We start from the raw sequence: 18,389 nt of genomic DNA, 5'->3' as shown, positions 1-18,389 counted from the left end.
GAAATAAATGAAATTTAAAAACCAAAATTAAACCACATTTTACTAGCATACAAATGAGTTTTTGTTGAAATGAGAATGATATTCCTGTCCAGTTTTTTGTTTAGGAATGAATATTTCTTACCCTCGTGAATAAATGATGACCTATCGGTCCATCATTTATTCCCTCGGGTAAGAAATATTCATTCCTAAACAAAAAACTGGACAGGAATACCCCATTTAGAATTGTTACATTATTAGGAATAGGGACTTCCCATCACCTCTTGGGGCCAAGCCCAGTTTTCAAATTTAGGGCAGTTTGACATAGATCCTGTCATAGTTTATAGTATATAAGTATAAGTACCTTAAAAATACGTTTATGAATTTCTCTTCTATTTATTACATTTTAAGTTTGAAAAGGAGAGATTTATGTAAATCGAGTATTTCATATAGACTTTGTATACTTCAAAAGCCAAAGTAAGTTTCTCAAGTATTCAAATAAGGTAACGGCTTAAAAGCCCATAATAACATAGATCGAAAGGGGGAAAAGCCAATGACTCTTACATTATTGTATATCCCCAATGATGATACACAAAATTACCCGTTCTGTAGATTAAAATTAGTGATAGAAACGTTTAAACACTCAACTTAATGAATCAACCAACCAAAATTCACTAAAGTACCAAAGTTGATAAACAAATGAATAATAAAAAAGTTATTATAAAACTTCGGGGACTAGTGTAATAAACAGTCTATTGTCCCCTCTCTCTCTGCCAAAATACCCATAGATGCATTATACATGGTAGACTGTCAATCTAAAATAATCTGTCAATCCAAAGTTTATAAAGGAATTATTGGCAGACGAAATTCTTTATTTATATTTTGTCATACATTTATTCTAATCATGGAAGCGATAAAATTTAAAACGATTTATTTTCCAGAAAGCTAGCCTTATATTAAGAAATTCAACTTTTTATATCAAACTCTTATTATATATTGATGAAAATATATTCATCCTTTTAAACACAATGTGTACACATTGTTCTAACCAATAGTATGATCAGATTGTACCTTCACTGTGTTCTAATTAGTCCTATTTACTGATTGGGGATCTAGATGTACTACTATATTTATTATTTAGGTGATAATAAGACTATTTCAGTTGTAAGTTTGGAGGGAAAGCAGCCATGGTTTCCATTGGCGTGTTGGGGAAAGTGAGGAGATGTAGAGGCTCCTTCCCCCGTTAAAATTAAAAATGTACATGTCTTCTTTTTAATCCCCCATCCCTAAAAGCTTCACACCCCCTTAACAAAACCCTGTGCACTCAATTAGATTACTTGCAAATGTACTATGTAAAATTCGCTGTACATAGACATCCTTGGTTTAAATCTACCATGAAATGATAAATGGCCGAGCTATAAAGGAGTTTATTTAATGTAACTTAAATTAAAAGAGAATAAAACATAGAAGATAACATAGAAGTAAGCCTCTAGAGGTATATTTATATGGGGAGGGGATGTCACCAAACTGCAATAATAATTTGTTTGAAAGAAAAAAAATTAAAGTTTGCGGTGTACTAAGCCCCAGTAAGCCTCTAGAAGTATTTTGAATAAAGTAGGAGATGTCACCCCACTGCCTGATATTTTTTTTTTAAAGAAAAAACAATTAACAAGAAGAAGTTTCTCTTAGTTTCTTTTGTTTCAAAAACACAAAGACAATCATCCTATTATTTTTATGTAGGACTTATTATCATTTACTGGTTAAATGGTGTAAACACCTTTACTGAGCTATATTCACTACAGATTTTTCAGGGAATGGACAATTGATGATTTAATTCTTTTATTGATAAATTTTGTCTTCAATGTATAGATATAATCTGATGGAGAAGTCTGAAAAAGAAAAGGTATTTTTATGTCAAACCTTTACTGTATATTTTTTCAAGCTAGGGCAAGGTGGGGTGAAGGCGGTAATTTTTGCTGTTTTATTTTTTAAAAGAGGGTAAATGAATTCTATAAATTATTTCTATATAAAACCAAGACCATTACAACTCCTTATTTTTGTGGCCAAGGTAATAACGAACATCTTTGCTTATATGCTTTTTTTGGCATTCGATGGGAACATGGATAACAATGTAATTTTAATAAGGTTGTCGGAAAATAACCGGCTTCGCCCAGCTACCGCCTTCGACCCACCTTACCCTACAAAATGGAGAGTTTGGAATGATTGAGGAAGATTAGTTTGTCACCCATTGTCTTATCCCTGTTTCCATACAGAATTCAGTCAGGTGTGAAATTAAATGAATATCCAGCAAATTTTACAACTAAATGTATTTTAGCTTTTATACTGATCAACTATAGATCTAATATCCATTTATGATATTAACATTTAACAAGGATGATAATATTGTCGCGTGGTAACTGATAGTGTAGCTTTGCTCACTAATTAAGTATTTTATAAAGTAATACCCTGGCTATATTATTATTAACAGAGCTAGCTGTAGCCAGCTGCTAAAAGTACTAACCTCCAAAAGATGTCTTAAAAAGGCAGTTGTAGTTTGACTTTGCACTTGTCACGAATTCTTTAGAATGAAATATGTATATATTTGTAGAATTGCCGACAGACAAAAGGGCCAAGTAAGTTGTATACTGAATGCTCTATGGTGAGGGGTATCTTTAAAAAATCAGCTGTCTAACTTTAATCACCGTTAAAACAGCGATAACGTTAGAAAACTTGATACTTCGATAATAAGAAGCAGCAAATCTTGAGGGCGAAAGTTTTGTTTTCTATTGATGATTTCTCTTGGAAGGGTGGACAAATAGTTCTAAACGGCCACAGTAAAAGTGTCTGACTATGACGTCAGAAAAAATTAACAATTAACCAATGAGAAGCCAGTATTAATAGTATTATAGCGGCCTCTCATTGGTTAGTTGTTAATTTTTTCTGACGTCATAGTCAGACACTTTTACTGTGGCCGTTCTAAACCTTTTCTGGACAAATTAAAGAAATTTTGTAGGATTAGTACAACTTTTCAATGTAGACTTTTTAGCATTTACATTGAATTCAAGTACATGCAGTATGCTTTAGAGGGCTCTAGGGGAACTTGAGTTGGTGGCAGGTCGACCCCCCATTTTCAGCAATGACCTGTGAGAAGCTATATGTATTGTAAAGGAGAACCATATTGGTTAACAATATCCTTCGGTATAAATAACACAGAGACAAAAATACACCCTGTTACTTTTTTTATAAGGATTGACCTGTCTTTATATCCCTGATTTTAACTCTTGCACAGAAAACCATCATTTAAATTATAAACTTGGTTTCAAACTGTGACATATAATTTCTAAATTTATGTACAGGGTGTCCAATTAAATATTTTTAGTTTCAAATAAGGAATTATGAACTAAAATTAATTTATCTGACTTGTATTTCTATATTATTCTTGAGACACCCTGTATAATGAACTAAAAGTAACCTATCATACTTGTATTTCTATATTATACTTGAGACACCCTGTATAATGGATTCAAGTTAATTTATCTTGTATTTCTATATTACACTCGATAGATTTATTAATCTGACTTGTATTTCGATATTATTCTTAAAACACTCTGTATAAAGAACTAAAATTAATTTATCATACTTGTAATACTATATTATATACTAGCGGCTTCGACCCTAGCATCTAGGGGCTTTGCCCCAAGAGTTAATTGAAAACTAAAATGTAGTACATGTGGTGGATCTTCATCTTTATCACATGCATTATAAAAAAAAAATTGCGGATGTAATTCTTTATCATATACATCATACTTGTCCCACGCCCCAAGAAAATAGCCTAAACCCCCCACAGGACCAGTAGGTATATTCCCTGAAGAGTAGAATCCGATCGGTTTAGTGGTTACCGAGATCTTAAGGGACAGACAGACAGACATCAAGCTACTTTGTATAATGAACTAAAATTAATCTAACTTACTTGTATTTCTATATTATACTTGGGACACCCTGTATAATGAACTAAAATTAATCTATCATACTTGTATTTCTATATTATACTTGGGTAATCCTGCATAATGAACTAAAATTAATCTAACTTACTTGTATTTCTATATTATACTTGGGACACCCTGTATAATGAACTAAAATTAATTTATCTGACTTGTATTTCTATATTATACTTGGGACACCCTGTATAATGAACTAAAATTAATTTATCTGACTTGTATTTCTATATTATACTTGAGACACCCTGTATAATGAACTAAAATTAATTTATCTGACTTGTATTTCGCTTTTACTCTCTGTGTGAGTTAATCTTAATTTAAATAGAATATCAAATTTAACCAAAGAATCGTAAAATCTAGAAATAAAGAAAACTATTATTCTGTTTACTACACTAGTACCCAAAAGTTCTATAATCATGTGCTTCTTCACTTGCCTAAAAACGTTGGATACTTTTATTGTATTTTGATTGTTTGATTTATTAAGTTGTGTGTCCACTAATAACAATCTAGTAAGGGGAAGTAGAACCAATTTATCGACCATTATCTTATCCCTTTATATCCCTGAAAAGAAGTACATCTTTTTAATTTGTCAATCATGGAATGTCTGTTTCAGTAGATAATGTACAGTATATGCAAAGCCTATAGAGAATGCATTTCATTGTCATAAAAAGTAAGGTTGGGCTGGATACTTTTTTGGCCGGATACCGGATATCCGGCCGGATATCTGGCCAAAGTTCGATATCCGGCAATTTACCGGATATCCGGCGTCAAAAATCAGCCGTATCCGGCCAGCTATTGAAAATGGCCGGATATACGGCCGGATAACCGGCCAGACCGGATATCCGGCCTAACCATAATAAAAAGTACACATTCTAAGCTTTTGAAGACAGTATGCATCAAGACTGCAAAACTGCTTACATACTGTAGATTATATAACCAACAGAAATTAAAGACTTAACAAGGATGACAACATCCATAAAAGCGAAGCTCTGAAACGATATGACAGACGAACATTAACTTTTGTTGAGTGTCAGAACTGAATATACAAAATATGAATATATAGGGTTTGACCAAGTTATACGTAAATTTGTTGCAAAACTTCTTAAATACAGAATTATGTTTAAGGACATACTGACATTTTTAATACTTGATTATAGAGATGCTTCGCTCATAATATCGTACCTTATAGTAATAGGAATCAGTAATCAAAAAATCAGATCAATCGGATGATTTTATCACATAAAAAATTGTTATTAAAAAAGTAAAAAATCAACATGTTTAAAATGGACGTACGGACATTCTGGTAACGATTATAGAGTTGCTACGCTTTCTAAATCGTACCTAACTACTACAGAAATCACCATGCAAAGTTTGAAATCGATAGGACAATTCTAACATGCCTAAATTAACGAATAAAAGCTAACTATCTTGGACGGACGGACGTACGGACCGAACCTAATTATAGAAAAGTTATAGTCTAGATTTTAAAAGAAAAATTATTTAGGCTTAAATCTTAAATTGACAGATGATTTTGAATGAATTCTAATAATATTATTCTCTGGTACTTATTATGAGAAATTATATTTGAGTCAATTCAAGTTTCCCTTATCTTTAAACTTTTAAACTATGCATTGGGTATTCAAGGATGGAGCAATTGCAGAAACAATAATCATAGTATTAAGTATTAACTACTTGATGCGTTCGTTTCTCTATTGCTAATAGAATTGCTATAAGCTAATATTATAAAAGTTATAAAACTTATTGGTGCAAAAGTTCGCACACTGCAACTAATCAAGAATTATTATGAGTACTCACAGTTTTGAAGCCCACGAATGATAGATCATATTTTAAATACTATTATAATTCACGTGTCAATGTCTCATCTTTTTCTGCTCCTATTAGATTTTTAACTTAGATTAAGTGTTATCAAATGTGTTACTATAGTCAAACTAACACTAATTAAGCATTTTTGTCTTTAGCTTAGACTTTCGATACTGAACCATGATATAAGTTCTCAAAGGTTTACATAGGTCACGGGATGGTAACTTATTTATTATATTTAAGTCCTATGGTTTTAGGCTATTTTTTCTGTTTCCTCTACCCCTTTGAATGCATAACTTCAAAAAGCTTATGGCGCAGCTAATACACCAATAAGTTTTTTTGTGTACCAATTCCATGCAACGCGTTAACGGTTAACATCAATTTGCTAGACAACCGACCTTAAAAACAACAATTGTTGTCGTGAGTGAATGTTAATAAGTAAAATCTGTATATGGGCCAAAACAATCTTGTTATTTTTAACACATCAACATGCACCTGACAAAGCAGCAGTTGGGATAATTTCTACTTTATGCTTTATATGATTTCTGTCGTCCTTTTAAAAAGTGAAGCTGTTTTTATAATTTAAACCAGTCATTCCATACGTACGTCCGTATCCAGCTGTTTTGGTTGATATACATATACATGTTAGAATTGTCCTATCGATTTCAAACTTTATTACATTATGATTCCTATAACATTCAAGCAAAATTTAGAAAAAATAGCAACTCTTTAATCGTTACCAGAAAGTTCACACGTCCATTTAAAACAGGCTGATTTATATAATATAATTATCTTATTCATTTAATTTTTAGAATACTGCTTCCTAGGACAACAAGAAACATATAAGCGATGCATCTCTATAATCAAACCCTAAAATTGAAAGTAAGTCCTTTTTGACTTGAGTAATCTTACATATTAATATTATGCCTGAAAAGTTCTAACACTCTAAAAGAGTTACTATTCGTTTTTAATGTACCTAATCTTCGAGCTTGCTTTTATGAATGTTGTCATGCTTGTTAAACCAAAGTTAACGAGAAGTTCAATGTTTCTCACTTTAATGTTAGTTATTAAACAGCTAGCGGCCAAAATATCAAAACTTTACTTCACATATTTAATTTAATCTCTACAAAGATTTTAGTACATACACACTTAGGCCAGGGCTGTGTTATATACAGCAAAGCATTTATACTTATAAGATTAGTCTGTAATTCTATATATTCAAATATGAGATAACTTCTGTAACAATAGGTACATTGTTAACTATTTAGTTTATTTAGTTGCTAGAAAGACCATACATCCAATTTTAACATTTAGATGTTTTAATTCTGGTTTTATTTTCCACTGCGTTAGGAAAATAAACAACTAAAATAATACACTTAATAAAAAGAACAATAATCATAATTAAACAGAATTTATTATTTCAAAGGTTATTTGAGCATTCAAGTAAAGCATATGTACAAAAAACAATGATAAGTTGTGAGATAAAATTGCAACGTATTATCATGAAGAGGAAACAAAGCGTTTTATGTGTTTTTTAAAATAAGTTTCCTCATGCTTGCAATATCCAAATTTCGTTGATTTCGATAACCAACGTCCAGCACGATCTATGACGTCGGAAGGGACGCCTTTTTCAAACAAATCTGTTGTAAACCCTATTCTAGGGCTATGCAAACCAAAAGACTTAGAATTCAAACCAAATTTATCCAAAAATAATTTGAATTGTCTATAAGCAGTGCTGTAGCTTATAGGATTAATTGGATGAAAAAACCAAGATTTATTCAATCTGTCATACTTTGAAGAAGGAAATAAATATGGATTCGCAAAATTAACATTTAAATACATACATATAAGTTTAATTGGATTATAATTAGAAACATATGGTACATAAACTACATGGCCTTCCCCAGATTGGTCTGTTTTAGATTTAGCTATTTTACAATGCAAAAAATCATCCTTGTAAACAATATCAGTTAGTTTAATATTTTGAACACAACTAAAACGTGTCCCAGTGTAATATAAAACATTTATCATTACAAAAGTACGAAGTTCAATTAAAGTTAAATTTTTAATGTTATATCTACATACATTTTTCCATAATAAATTCAAATGATATTTTTGAAAACCTTTACGTACAAGCCTGCGTGGTTTGGCTATTTTACGTAAATAACGTTTAAGTTTTCTGATTTTTACAGTATCAATTTTAGGATATTCCAAAAAATCACAAACAAAATTTATGGCAGAAATAATACGTTGTAAAACAAGAAATGAACGACCTTTTTCTGCTTCATTTAATAAATATAATTTTAGCTTAACAATATTTATAGGAAATTCCGGGCAAAATTCAATAAAATGTTTACAACATTCATACGACTTGAGTGTATTAGGACTGTAACCTTGAAGATCCGCTTCAATCAAACGATTCTGGTCTCTTACAGGTAAGCAGGATAGGGCTTGAAATTTAGGTGATTTCTCAATAATGTTGGTGGGAAGTCCATACCGGTATCCGAAGGAAAATAGTCTAAAATGATAGAAGAAATTTAAGTAAAATCAAGATACCAAACTAGAACAGCTGAATTAAAATCAGGTCCAAAATAAGAAGTCGGGTCCGATCCTTTAATAAAAACATTTTCTGGTTTAAATCTTAACATTTTACATTTTCCATATTGTTGTAATATGACTCGTAAATAAGGCAAAAAAGAGGAGTTTTCCCATTCAGGGGTAAGAAGTAAACCTATTCCTTTACAATTTAACAAATGATTAATAGTTTTTAGAATAAGTCTTGGAGGAGGAAATAGCCAATTAATATGTGGTAGACCCCAATTATACTGAAAACTATCAATGCCCGAAGAACCTGGGCAAGAATAGGCACTGTTAAAATTCTCAATTTTCCTATTTAAATTATTTGCAAATCTGTCAAAAGAACAAGTAACATTAAATGCATTTTGAACTGTTCTAAAAAATAGAGATGTAACAGAATAGTCTTCGTTATCAAAACATTTTGAAAATCTGTCTGCAACATTATTGATATATCTTGGAATTTGCACAACATTCAAAGTAATATTATACGCTAAACATAGATCATGAATTTTTAAAGCATATTTATGCAAACGAAGTTTACCACTTCCTTTCAAAATTGTACTAACAGCACATTGATTATCTAGATGTAAAGTTAACATTTGGTTTTTCAAAAAAATGCCTTGTACTATATAAAATATTAAAAGCAGACAAAAGTTCCCTTTCATTCGAATCTTTGGATTGTTGAGAAACTGTAAATTTTTCATAATAAATTTCAATATTTTTAACAGTGCCTTTCCTAAACAATGTTTCTTGCACAGTTTTCGTCAATTCATAGATATTATTACGTTCTTTATATTTCTCTTTAATTTGGCTTATAGAATCAATGGATAGGGCTTTAACAAACCTATCATTATTCCATTCTAGTATTAAACCACCTTGAGCATAACTACTCGCATCTACCCAACCTTCTCTCGTTGGTATTTGTGGTTTAAATACTCTAGTATTATACAAGTCTATATTGTGAAGCCAAAATAATAGTTCAGAATGTGCAATATGAATAATGTCAGAGATATTTGTGCGAATATTATCATCCCATTTATAATTTTTTGAATGGCGTATATTAATAATAGATTGAAGGAATCTACTTTTAAGCTGTTCTTTCCCATTAAAAACAGGTGCCATAGAATTCACAGTTCCAACTATTTGTGAAACAGTACGATATGTAACTCTAGGCCATACTTTTAAAGTTTCAGATAATAAAAAAGTAAAATCTGTTACACGTCTAGATTTAACGTAAAATATCCCTTTTTTAAAATCCCATGTATAACCATTCCAATCAAGTTTAGTTGAAGGCGCCCAAATACATTTAGAAATACCGGGCACTAGCCCAGCGCGTAATAAATCACAAAAAATTTGCAAAGAAGCTTTTTCCAAAAATTCTTTAGATTTATGTATTGAAATACCATCATCATAATAAATTACTATCAAAATATTCAAAATTCGCCATTTTAAAATTAATGGTTTCAAAAGATGTCGTGCAATATAAGGTGCTAAAGAATAACCATAAGGTAAAACATTAAATTGAAAATATCTTATTTTACCTTTATAAAAAAGACTAAATCCGAAATATGTCCTATATTTTTCATGTATATGACAATGAAAATAAAACTTTTTAAAATCAAATTTGATACCATAAGAAGCGTTTCTAGCATAAGAAAAAATATAATCCCAATTTTCTAGTTTAAAACTTTTCTTGTTTACATAAGCATTAAGGGGCGATTCATCATGTATCAAAGAAAGTTTTTCTGGGTGTTGCGCAATTTGTAATGGGAGGACACAATGGGGAATTTCAGTCACTTCAGAAATAAAGTTATAATCCAAAAATTCAGTTATAGTATTTGTTAACCAGGTAAAATTGTTTCCTTCAAAACAACTTTTACTATTAGGAAAAAACATTCTTGGCGGTGGGGTATGAAAATCTATTTTAAATCCATAAGAAATAATATCAAGTAGCCAGTTAGGTGTGTTTAAAGTTTTCCAAAATTCTACATGATGCTTTAATCTATCATAAATTATAGGATCTTTATTACCTAGTTGATAGTGGACATAATTATCAACAAACTCATTATTAATGTCAAGAAATTGTAAATATTTAAATTCATCATACCTTGAATCTTGAATATTATACTTATGTGAAATTTGAGACCAAGAAGTAACAGGTTGTTGCCAGGAATGAGGGATAGGTTTTACAGAATCAATCTGCTTTATCACGGGATTTGTTGACCTCGGACCAGTAGGAAGCGCATTCTTTCCAGAAGTGTCCACTCTCAGAGCAGAAGGTACATAAACCGGACCTTTTTCTTGTTTTAAGGTATTGTAGTGTTTCTTCCGGTCCCTTTCTCGTTTGACGATTAGTTTGCACTGTAGATTGTGAATTTGTTTGTCTAAAATTCTTGTGGCCTCCTTTCTTGTAATTTGGTTTGGAGGCATATTTATCGAGATTGTTATCAATTTTCTGTATTTGCTTCTGAATTGAAGAAGGTAGTTTTTCTTTTCCACGGAATTTTGAGACTGTTAGCCAACCAAATTTTGATGAATCAGCAATTAAAATATCTTCATTTTGAGTTTGTAAAACTTGTATGGCTTCTTTTATTTCATATAACGCGCTCTTTTTGTCATCGTCTTTCATCAATTTTTTAGCACGTTCAAGTAAATTCAAAACTTTGGTATTAAAACTATACTGGCGCTCATTTCTTTTTTGACGGAAATTTGACTTTGAATCAATTTTTTCCTCAAGTTCCTGACGTTGAGAACAGAGCAACTCTTCGATTTTTTGTTGTTGTTTTTGAATAATAGTTTTAAAGGGCGAATATAGGTTCCATATGATATGAGCTTATATGAAAGGTGCCATTTCATACTTTTAGAATATCTATGCCAAATTTAAAAATTCAAAAAAATCCTTAAGTAGATTTTGCAATTTTCTGTTTCAATTGAACATATGATAAATGAGATTGACGACAAACGGTTTATTTTAGCCCTTTACAAGACTTTTTTTTGACTATTTTGCTTAAGTTTGATTGACTATTACAATGGCACGCATCTTAAATGATAATTTAAATGTTTATTAATTTAGATTATATACTCTTTAATTCAATTTTTAAAAAGCGTAGAAATAATTTGCGTAGAAGTGCACCAATAGTTTTGACGAGGGTAGATAATACGTCTTAAAGTTTATTTTCTGTACAAAGATCATTGGTTAATTCTGGAAAATATAAAAACCCTAATGTACGCAATTTTAACACACACACACACGAACCTTAAAAAAACAGGGATTTGAAATCATTCTTCCTCCAAGAAAATTTTATCAATTATTTTTTTTTCACTTTTTAAATTATTTGATGGTTTTTTAAACTTTTAAATATTTTACTTTATATAATTTGTATTAAGGTAGAAGATGGGTATATTTACCCCTGATTAATTGGTTTCCACGTTATTACGACTATCCTTTAACGAAAGCTTCTTAATTCAACCTTGCTACAAAGCCTTGTGTGATGCTAGGGTAATTAAGTTCTTAGGGAACCACACTTATTACATAATATTATCTTGAGTTAGAAAGGTTTTAAGCTATAAACAGACTTATACAATTAGATATGTCAATATCCTTAAGTTATTTATAATCTATATAATGGCACCTTTGAAATAAGCTCATATTATATCAAACCTATATTCGCCCTTTAAATGTGTGGGTATCAAGGTTTCCAGAACGATCTTGTACAGAAACAGAACGACGGCGGGATGGTGATCTTGAACGGTTCTTAGACCCCTTGGTACATGAACGGCCTCGTGTATAGCTACGGGATCGGCTACGTTGATAATTACGGGATTGTGAACGGCTTTTGGAGCGGCCACGCAAATTGCTTCGGGAACGGCTTTTGGAGCGGCTTCTTGAACGGCTTCTGAGACGGCTACGTGAGTGGCTACGGGAGCGGCTACGTGAGTGGCTTGGAAATCGCTTACGGACGACCGCTTTGGAGGATACAGTAGGCCTCTCGGAAATGAATTTTTCTCGTCCCACCATTCTAAATAAATATAAAATATTGTTTATATCCATAAAATAAAATTTTTATAATGTCCTAAAACTAAATACCATTATGTAATGCAGTTGAATGTTTATATAATTTATCAATGAATTTCAAAGAATAGTTTATCAATTATGCATGTATGTAGTAATTGCCAATATTTTAATCATAAGACGAGTACTGGTTAGAATTAAATTATTTAAGTTAATTTGTCACATCTTCTACTCAATTTTCTATGTTAAACTATTCAGAATATTTAAATAAAAAGAAAGTCTACATCAAAATGTCACCCAATAAAAATTAAAAATAAAATAAAATTTTAAATAAACTTATCTTGAAATTTAATCATTAATTCAGAGGAAATGTGTATACTGTATATGAGATAGTGGGTATATTATATTTATCATTTACCTGGTATATAGGCATATCCAATTATTTCTGCCAAAACAAATACCAGTCTTCGTCTCGGAAATACTGCAATATTTATAAACTATGTATAAATTGTTCTTTCATATTCACACTTAATAATCTTATTTATCTTTATGCTCAAAAACCACGTAATGTTAATATTCTTTTCACATAATCCTATTTGCTTTAAATATTTGAATAAAACAACTTTATGATTAAAGATAAATTATATAAAAATTAATTTTTTAGAAAATTTACATATAGACTCATAACTTAATCACTTTAAAATATATTCATTTACCTACGGGAGGGCAGGGTGGGTAAACACACTTCCTTATACTTCGCGACTCAAATCTAGAATGAATATATTTGATCATTTTCTGTACTCAAAATTTTCAACATCTCAACCCTTTCATGACGAAAAACATATTTTATATTTTTTTATTTTTGTCTTACTTTATTTGCTTATTTTCCACTGCGTTAGGAAAATAAACAACTAAAATAATACACTTAATAAAAAGAACAATAATCATAATTAAACAGAATTTATTATTTCAAAGGTTATTTGAGCATTCAAGTAAAGCAGAAAAAAGTCAAATCAAATGGAATTGTTAGCAGCATTTAATTGTTAATATGTTAAATACCCACTACTCACCTAACAAATACACACTTCCTTATACTTCGCGACTCAAATCTAGAATGAATATATTTGATCATTTTCTGTACTCAAAATTTTCAACATCTCAACCCTTTCATGACGAAAAACATATTTTATATTTTTTTATTTTTGTCTTACTTTATTTGCTTAAAAAAATTATTTCATGAAATGATTAATCCCTAAATAAAAGTAACAGGAGATCCTTCTGTCTTTCTGTGTATCTGTCTGTACTGAAGGATCTTGCTAACCGATGAACCGGTTCCTGGAAAGTATTTTTCAACACTATTTTAGGGGAGGGTACCGCCACCCTCCAAAAAGGTATCACCCCTAAACGACCCACCTGCCAACATTTGTTAAAAACTAAAATTGAAAAAAAGGGTTGACTTTTTTTCCCTTAAAAACTTATTTTCCCGAAAGAGGCGAAACCGCTCGTTTTAATTATACCTGGATACTATAAAATGTTAGGACTAGTAGCCAAGTAAATAAGTTCAGCATCAAAATTTATAACAACAATAATAAATGCCTAAGGTTGCTAAATGGGGCAGACTTTGGTTATTTAGAAGTTTCGCTTTCTTTAATATTTCCTAATTTGTAATTAACATATTTAAACACATCTACCAATTTAGCAGTTTTAAATATTCAATTTTGTCAAAAACCCAGGGATAAGACAAGGGGAAATAATTAATTCTCATAGGTTAAATCATGCCTTTTGTAGCATGTTTATATTAGGGAAAAGAAATAAATGAAGATAAATCTAACTTACATTGTCCTACCCTCCCTGCAAAGATCAAACTAAAACTGAAAACTTTTTTTAAAAGTTTGAAAAGACAGAGTTTAAACAGATCAATCAGAGTGAACCAACTAATCCTTATTTGAAAGTAACAGCAGGTCCGTGCGTGTGTTTTTCTGTACCGAAGGATCTCCCTAACAGTTAAACAGATGTGCAGGGATCTAAAGGGATAAGACAATGGATGATAAATCTATGTACATCCCTAATGATTATACACAAAATTGCCCAGTCTGTAGATTACAATTAAGGAATGAAACGTTTGGAGATTCCAATCAAAACTCAATAAAAGTTCCCAAAGTTATTATGCCAACGAATAAGAAAACGCTATTATAAAACTTTGGGGACTGGTGTATTTAACGTTCTAATGTCTCCTCTTATCCTGCAGATATGGTTCTCCTCCACAGTAAAGCTTTTCATAGGTCCAGAAGATATTTACTTTAGGGCACTTTATTTAGGTGAGGATCTATGAGAAGCTACATTGTAAAGGAGAACCATTCAATTTATTTGGCAGTTAGCGAGTTCATTAAGTTCAAATATAAAGACAGACATCCTGTTACTTTTATATAATGATGTGCCTATATTCCTGAATTTCGTGATTGAATATAAATCATTTAATTATGTGGAGCAGTGGAATTTTTATTTGTTTGTCTTTTTCTGTAGCTTAATCATCAATTCATATATTTATGATGCAGTAAGATGTTTGTGTGTGTGTATGTCTCGTAAACTGTTGAGTGGCTGGAAGGTTTTAGGCTATTTGGCGGGTGGTGACTCATAGATTTTCTTCTTATGTGTATCCATTAATATCTTTGAATACCTATGATGATACCTATGACTAAGAATCTTTACATTAGTTACAAAATCTTATTGGGGTCGGAAGGTTATTAAAGGTGGATGCCCCCCTTTGAAGTCCTTGCTCTGAAGTTTAGAATGTTAGAAATTGCTGGTCCGAATTGATTATACATTTCAGAGAAGCTTTGAGCTATCTTTAGGTGGTTTTATTCTTCCCCGTCCTCTCATAGAGGCTAGGAGCAAGGCCGCTAATAAAACTAAAAGTAAAAACGAAGAAAAAATTAGGTTCCTCAAACCTAATTTAAATATTCTTTTAACTATTGCACAGATTAAAAACTAGGGTTGTTTGCAAAATACTACAAAAAATATAAATAATGTGTTGATTTTTTTATGTATATTGACGATAAATTGATGTACAATCTCCAATGATGATAAACAAAATTCTTGAAATTATTGGTTGAAAGTTTTTTATTTTTTAATTAGGAACCAACCAATCTAAAATTCAATTCCAAAGTTTTGGAGCTAACAAATATGAAAACTTGTTTTTAAAACTTTGGCTACCAGTATAATTTACTGGATGATATCCCCCCTAATTTGTGTGGATGTAAGGGTGTGTTTATTTTCGTAATTGAATCATTTCAACTCCTTAAATTTGCCTGAATCAAATATTTTCTGTCACAATGTATAAACATTAAAAGTGGAACACAAATTGTCTAAGTTTTAGTGCAAAATAAAATCAGGTATAAAGAGACAAAATATCTTTGTGTTTTCCCTCAAAGTTTCTTGTTGAGCACAAAACCCTTTTTAAAATAAATCAAAAATAAGTAGGTTTTTTGATTGCTTGTTTTTAAGTTAGGTTGAAATAATTCTGAGTAACCCTGTAGGGTTGGGATCCCCCTATGGGATAAGAATAATATCTCCTCTTAATTAATATAAATTTATTTAGAAAATAAGGGGAAGGGAGCACTTTATGAGAGAAAGCACCATGCTATAGAACTGAAGGCAAGGCTCTTATATAATGTACATAATTTTTGTAGAGTCCAAACTAATATATTTTGATTTTAATGCTGAAATTCAACAAATATTAATTAAAGATTTCTCAATTACAGGGAAAATATTCATTTCTAAATAAAAATTTTATTCAATGACAAACCCTTGATTCCTGTGATTATACTGCGCTGATATATTGGTCTAAACTTTTCTAGTGGTGGAGGGTGGTAAGCTTAAACAAGACAATTTTTGGCGGGTCTTTTTTGGCAGGGGACATTTTTTCCAGTAAGGCTTCATAACCGATTAATATCCGCTTCATTAGATCTGGTTCTAAGCCCTACTGAAAATTCTTGTATCGTATTGTATTATATCTTGCTAACCGCTGGGGCGAAATGGTTCTATTTTATAGTGAAGCTTCCTAGGTCCAAAAAGGTCCAAAAAAGGTTTATAGATAGTTGGGGGATGGATACATCAATCCCCCAAAAAATCACATCTAAAAAAAGTAGAAACAATTTTTTTTATTTTTATTTTTATTTGAACGATAGTAATAAGTAAATAAGTAAAAATAATCCTCATATAAAATTGGTACTTTTGTATCTATTTGAACCTAAGGTTACGTACAAATAAATACACACAATAACAATTGTATGTATTTTCTGTAGGATGTTATTGTTAGTTCATACCTCTTGTTACTCCTTTACTCTTCAGAACTAAAGTAATTCTGACATCTTTAATGACAAAGTCGTTGACCTATAAACTAGTCTTTGGACGTAGAGAACATTTTAAAATATTTGTACAGAATGTATTTAAGTAAAAGAAAAATATCATACCAATGAATCGTTAAAACGAAAATGACCGATTGTTTAGACTTCTAAATGCGGTTTTTCTCAGGAAGTAATGGGAAATTTAACTGTTTATTACACTAGTACGCAAGGTTTTATTATCACGTTTTCTGAATCGTTGGCTTAAAACTCTGGGTACTTTCATTGAATTTTGATTGGTTGGTTTATTATGTTTAGTTTTATTTTACATAAGGTCTAATTATGTTTATCATTAGTGAGATTAATTTTTTGTCAATGGTTCATTTTACTCATTGATGTTTTTTAGTCTGATTTCCTTTTTTTGAGCTTCACTTTTGTGGATATTGTCATCATTGTTTTTTGTCTATTTTACTGTACATTTTTAGTGAAAGAGTTCTGTGATCTTAAATCTATGTAGTTCAAACCCAAAAAAAAACAAGGACATACATTTTAATGTGTTAAAAGCTAAAACAAAATAATAAAAAAATTAACTTTAGATCAAATAACTGAAATTAATCTTTTTAAATTTAATTTTCATCTCGCCATCCGCAGAAAGTTGTTAATAATAAGGAGAAAGAGATAATTTTTCTATGCTGAAAGTACATAACATAGTCACGTAGTGAGGGAAAAAAGATTTATATAACATGCATGTTCGATATCCCAACACAAAGAATAGACATTTTCAATCTTAGTCTGTCATCAGAAAACTGAAAGTTAGACATAAATATGACAAATTATAGGCGCAGCTATCTTGCATATCTTGCATATTAATGTATTAATGGCCATACATTTATCTATCTCCAAATCTAACTATCTATTTATCTATCTATCTATCTATCTATCTATCTATCTATCTATCTATCTATCTATCTATCTATCTATATATCTACATATATATTTATATTTATCTATCTATCCATTCATCTATCTATCTATCTATCTTCATTTCATAAGTCTACATACATATATATTATGTTATTTGAAAAACAAATATGCCTACTCTATCTATTATATATTCATACAAAACATTAGGTCTAGTCAAGGTTTACATAGACAGGAAGTCAAAATAGGATAGTAAAATCAGGCGAAAATAAACATTTGTCATTTTTCAGATTTTTGGAATTATAGACACCCCTTTTTTCTAAAAGTCCTAACTGTGCATAGCAATGAAATGCTGCCGTTTTTTTTATCAGGTTATTGCTTATTCCCATACTAATGTTCAAAATGTTAAATATCTAAAGAAATTTCAAGCTCATCTGAAGTTTAAATATACACGGTGTTTCAGAAAAAACTGTGTTTTTCTGACACAACCAGAAGGAATACAGATAAAACAATTATATGTCCTTATTCTCTGTAAAAAAAGTACATCAAATTTATAACAGGTGTTTTTCATTATCTCTAAAAATACGGCCTCTATGATAGAACATAGTTTCCAAAAATGCTTTATGTGAAAAATGTTGTAAAGAAAAGTTAAAATAACTCTTCTATTATGTATAAAAAAATTTTAGAATTTCAATATTAATTCAGAAAAAGGTATAAGAAAAGTACCTTAATGAGTTTTAA

At 30.5% G+C, this 18,389-nt stretch overlaps 1 protein-coding gene and 1 long non-coding RNA gene across 2 annotated transcripts; both read right to left on the bottom strand.

The window, feature by feature from the left end:
• Positions 1-7,190: 7,190 nt before the first annotated feature.
• Positions 7,191-11,169, bottom strand: LOC145305681 (uncharacterized). Its single transcript, XR_013874683.1, has 2 exons — positions 10,480-11,169; positions 7,191-8,313 (listed from the first exon to the last, which is right to left on the bottom strand). It is a non-coding gene; the product is annotated as an uncharacterized LOC145305681 (long non-coding RNA).
• Positions 11,170-12,017: 848 nt separating this feature from the next.
• Positions 12,018-13,531, bottom strand: LOC145305426 (uncharacterized). Its single transcript, XM_080147043.1, has 4 exons — positions 13,455-13,531; positions 13,101-13,153; positions 12,803-12,865; positions 12,018-12,391 (listed from the first exon to the last, which is right to left on the bottom strand). The coding sequence occupies exons 1-4, from the start codon at positions 13,514-13,516 to the stop codon at positions 12,018-12,020; spliced, it is 552 nt and encodes a 183-aa protein (XP_080003169.1). The 5' UTR covers positions 13,517-13,531.
• Between the last annotated feature and the right edge of the window lie 4,858 nt (positions 13,532-18,389).

Source organism: Acartia tonsa, chromosome 14 (genome assembly GCF_053477335.1).
Source record: "Acartia tonsa isolate MP-2025a chromosome 14, ASM5347733v1, whole genome shotgun sequence".
Lineage (NCBI taxonomy): Eukaryota > Metazoa > Arthropoda > Copepoda > Calanoida > Acartiidae > Acartia > Acartia tonsa.
The sequence above is the reverse complement of the archived record's forward strand: the minus strand, read 5'-3'. Positions and strand labels throughout refer to the sequence as shown.

Excerpts from the sequence above, each read along its gene's own strand:
- LOC145305426 (XM_080147043.1), bottom strand. The coding sequence starts at position 13,516 with ATGATCAAATATATTCATTCTAGATTTGAGTCGCGAAGTATAAGGAAG. Across the intron at positions 12,866-13,100 it reads CCCACCCTGCCCTCCCGTAG|TATTTCCGAGACGAAGACTG; the intron begins GTAAATGAATAT and ends TAAATATTGCAG. Across the intron at positions 12,392-12,802 it reads TGGATATGCCTATATACCAG|AATGGTGGGACGAGAAAAAT; the intron begins GTAAATGATAAA and ends ATATTTATTTAG.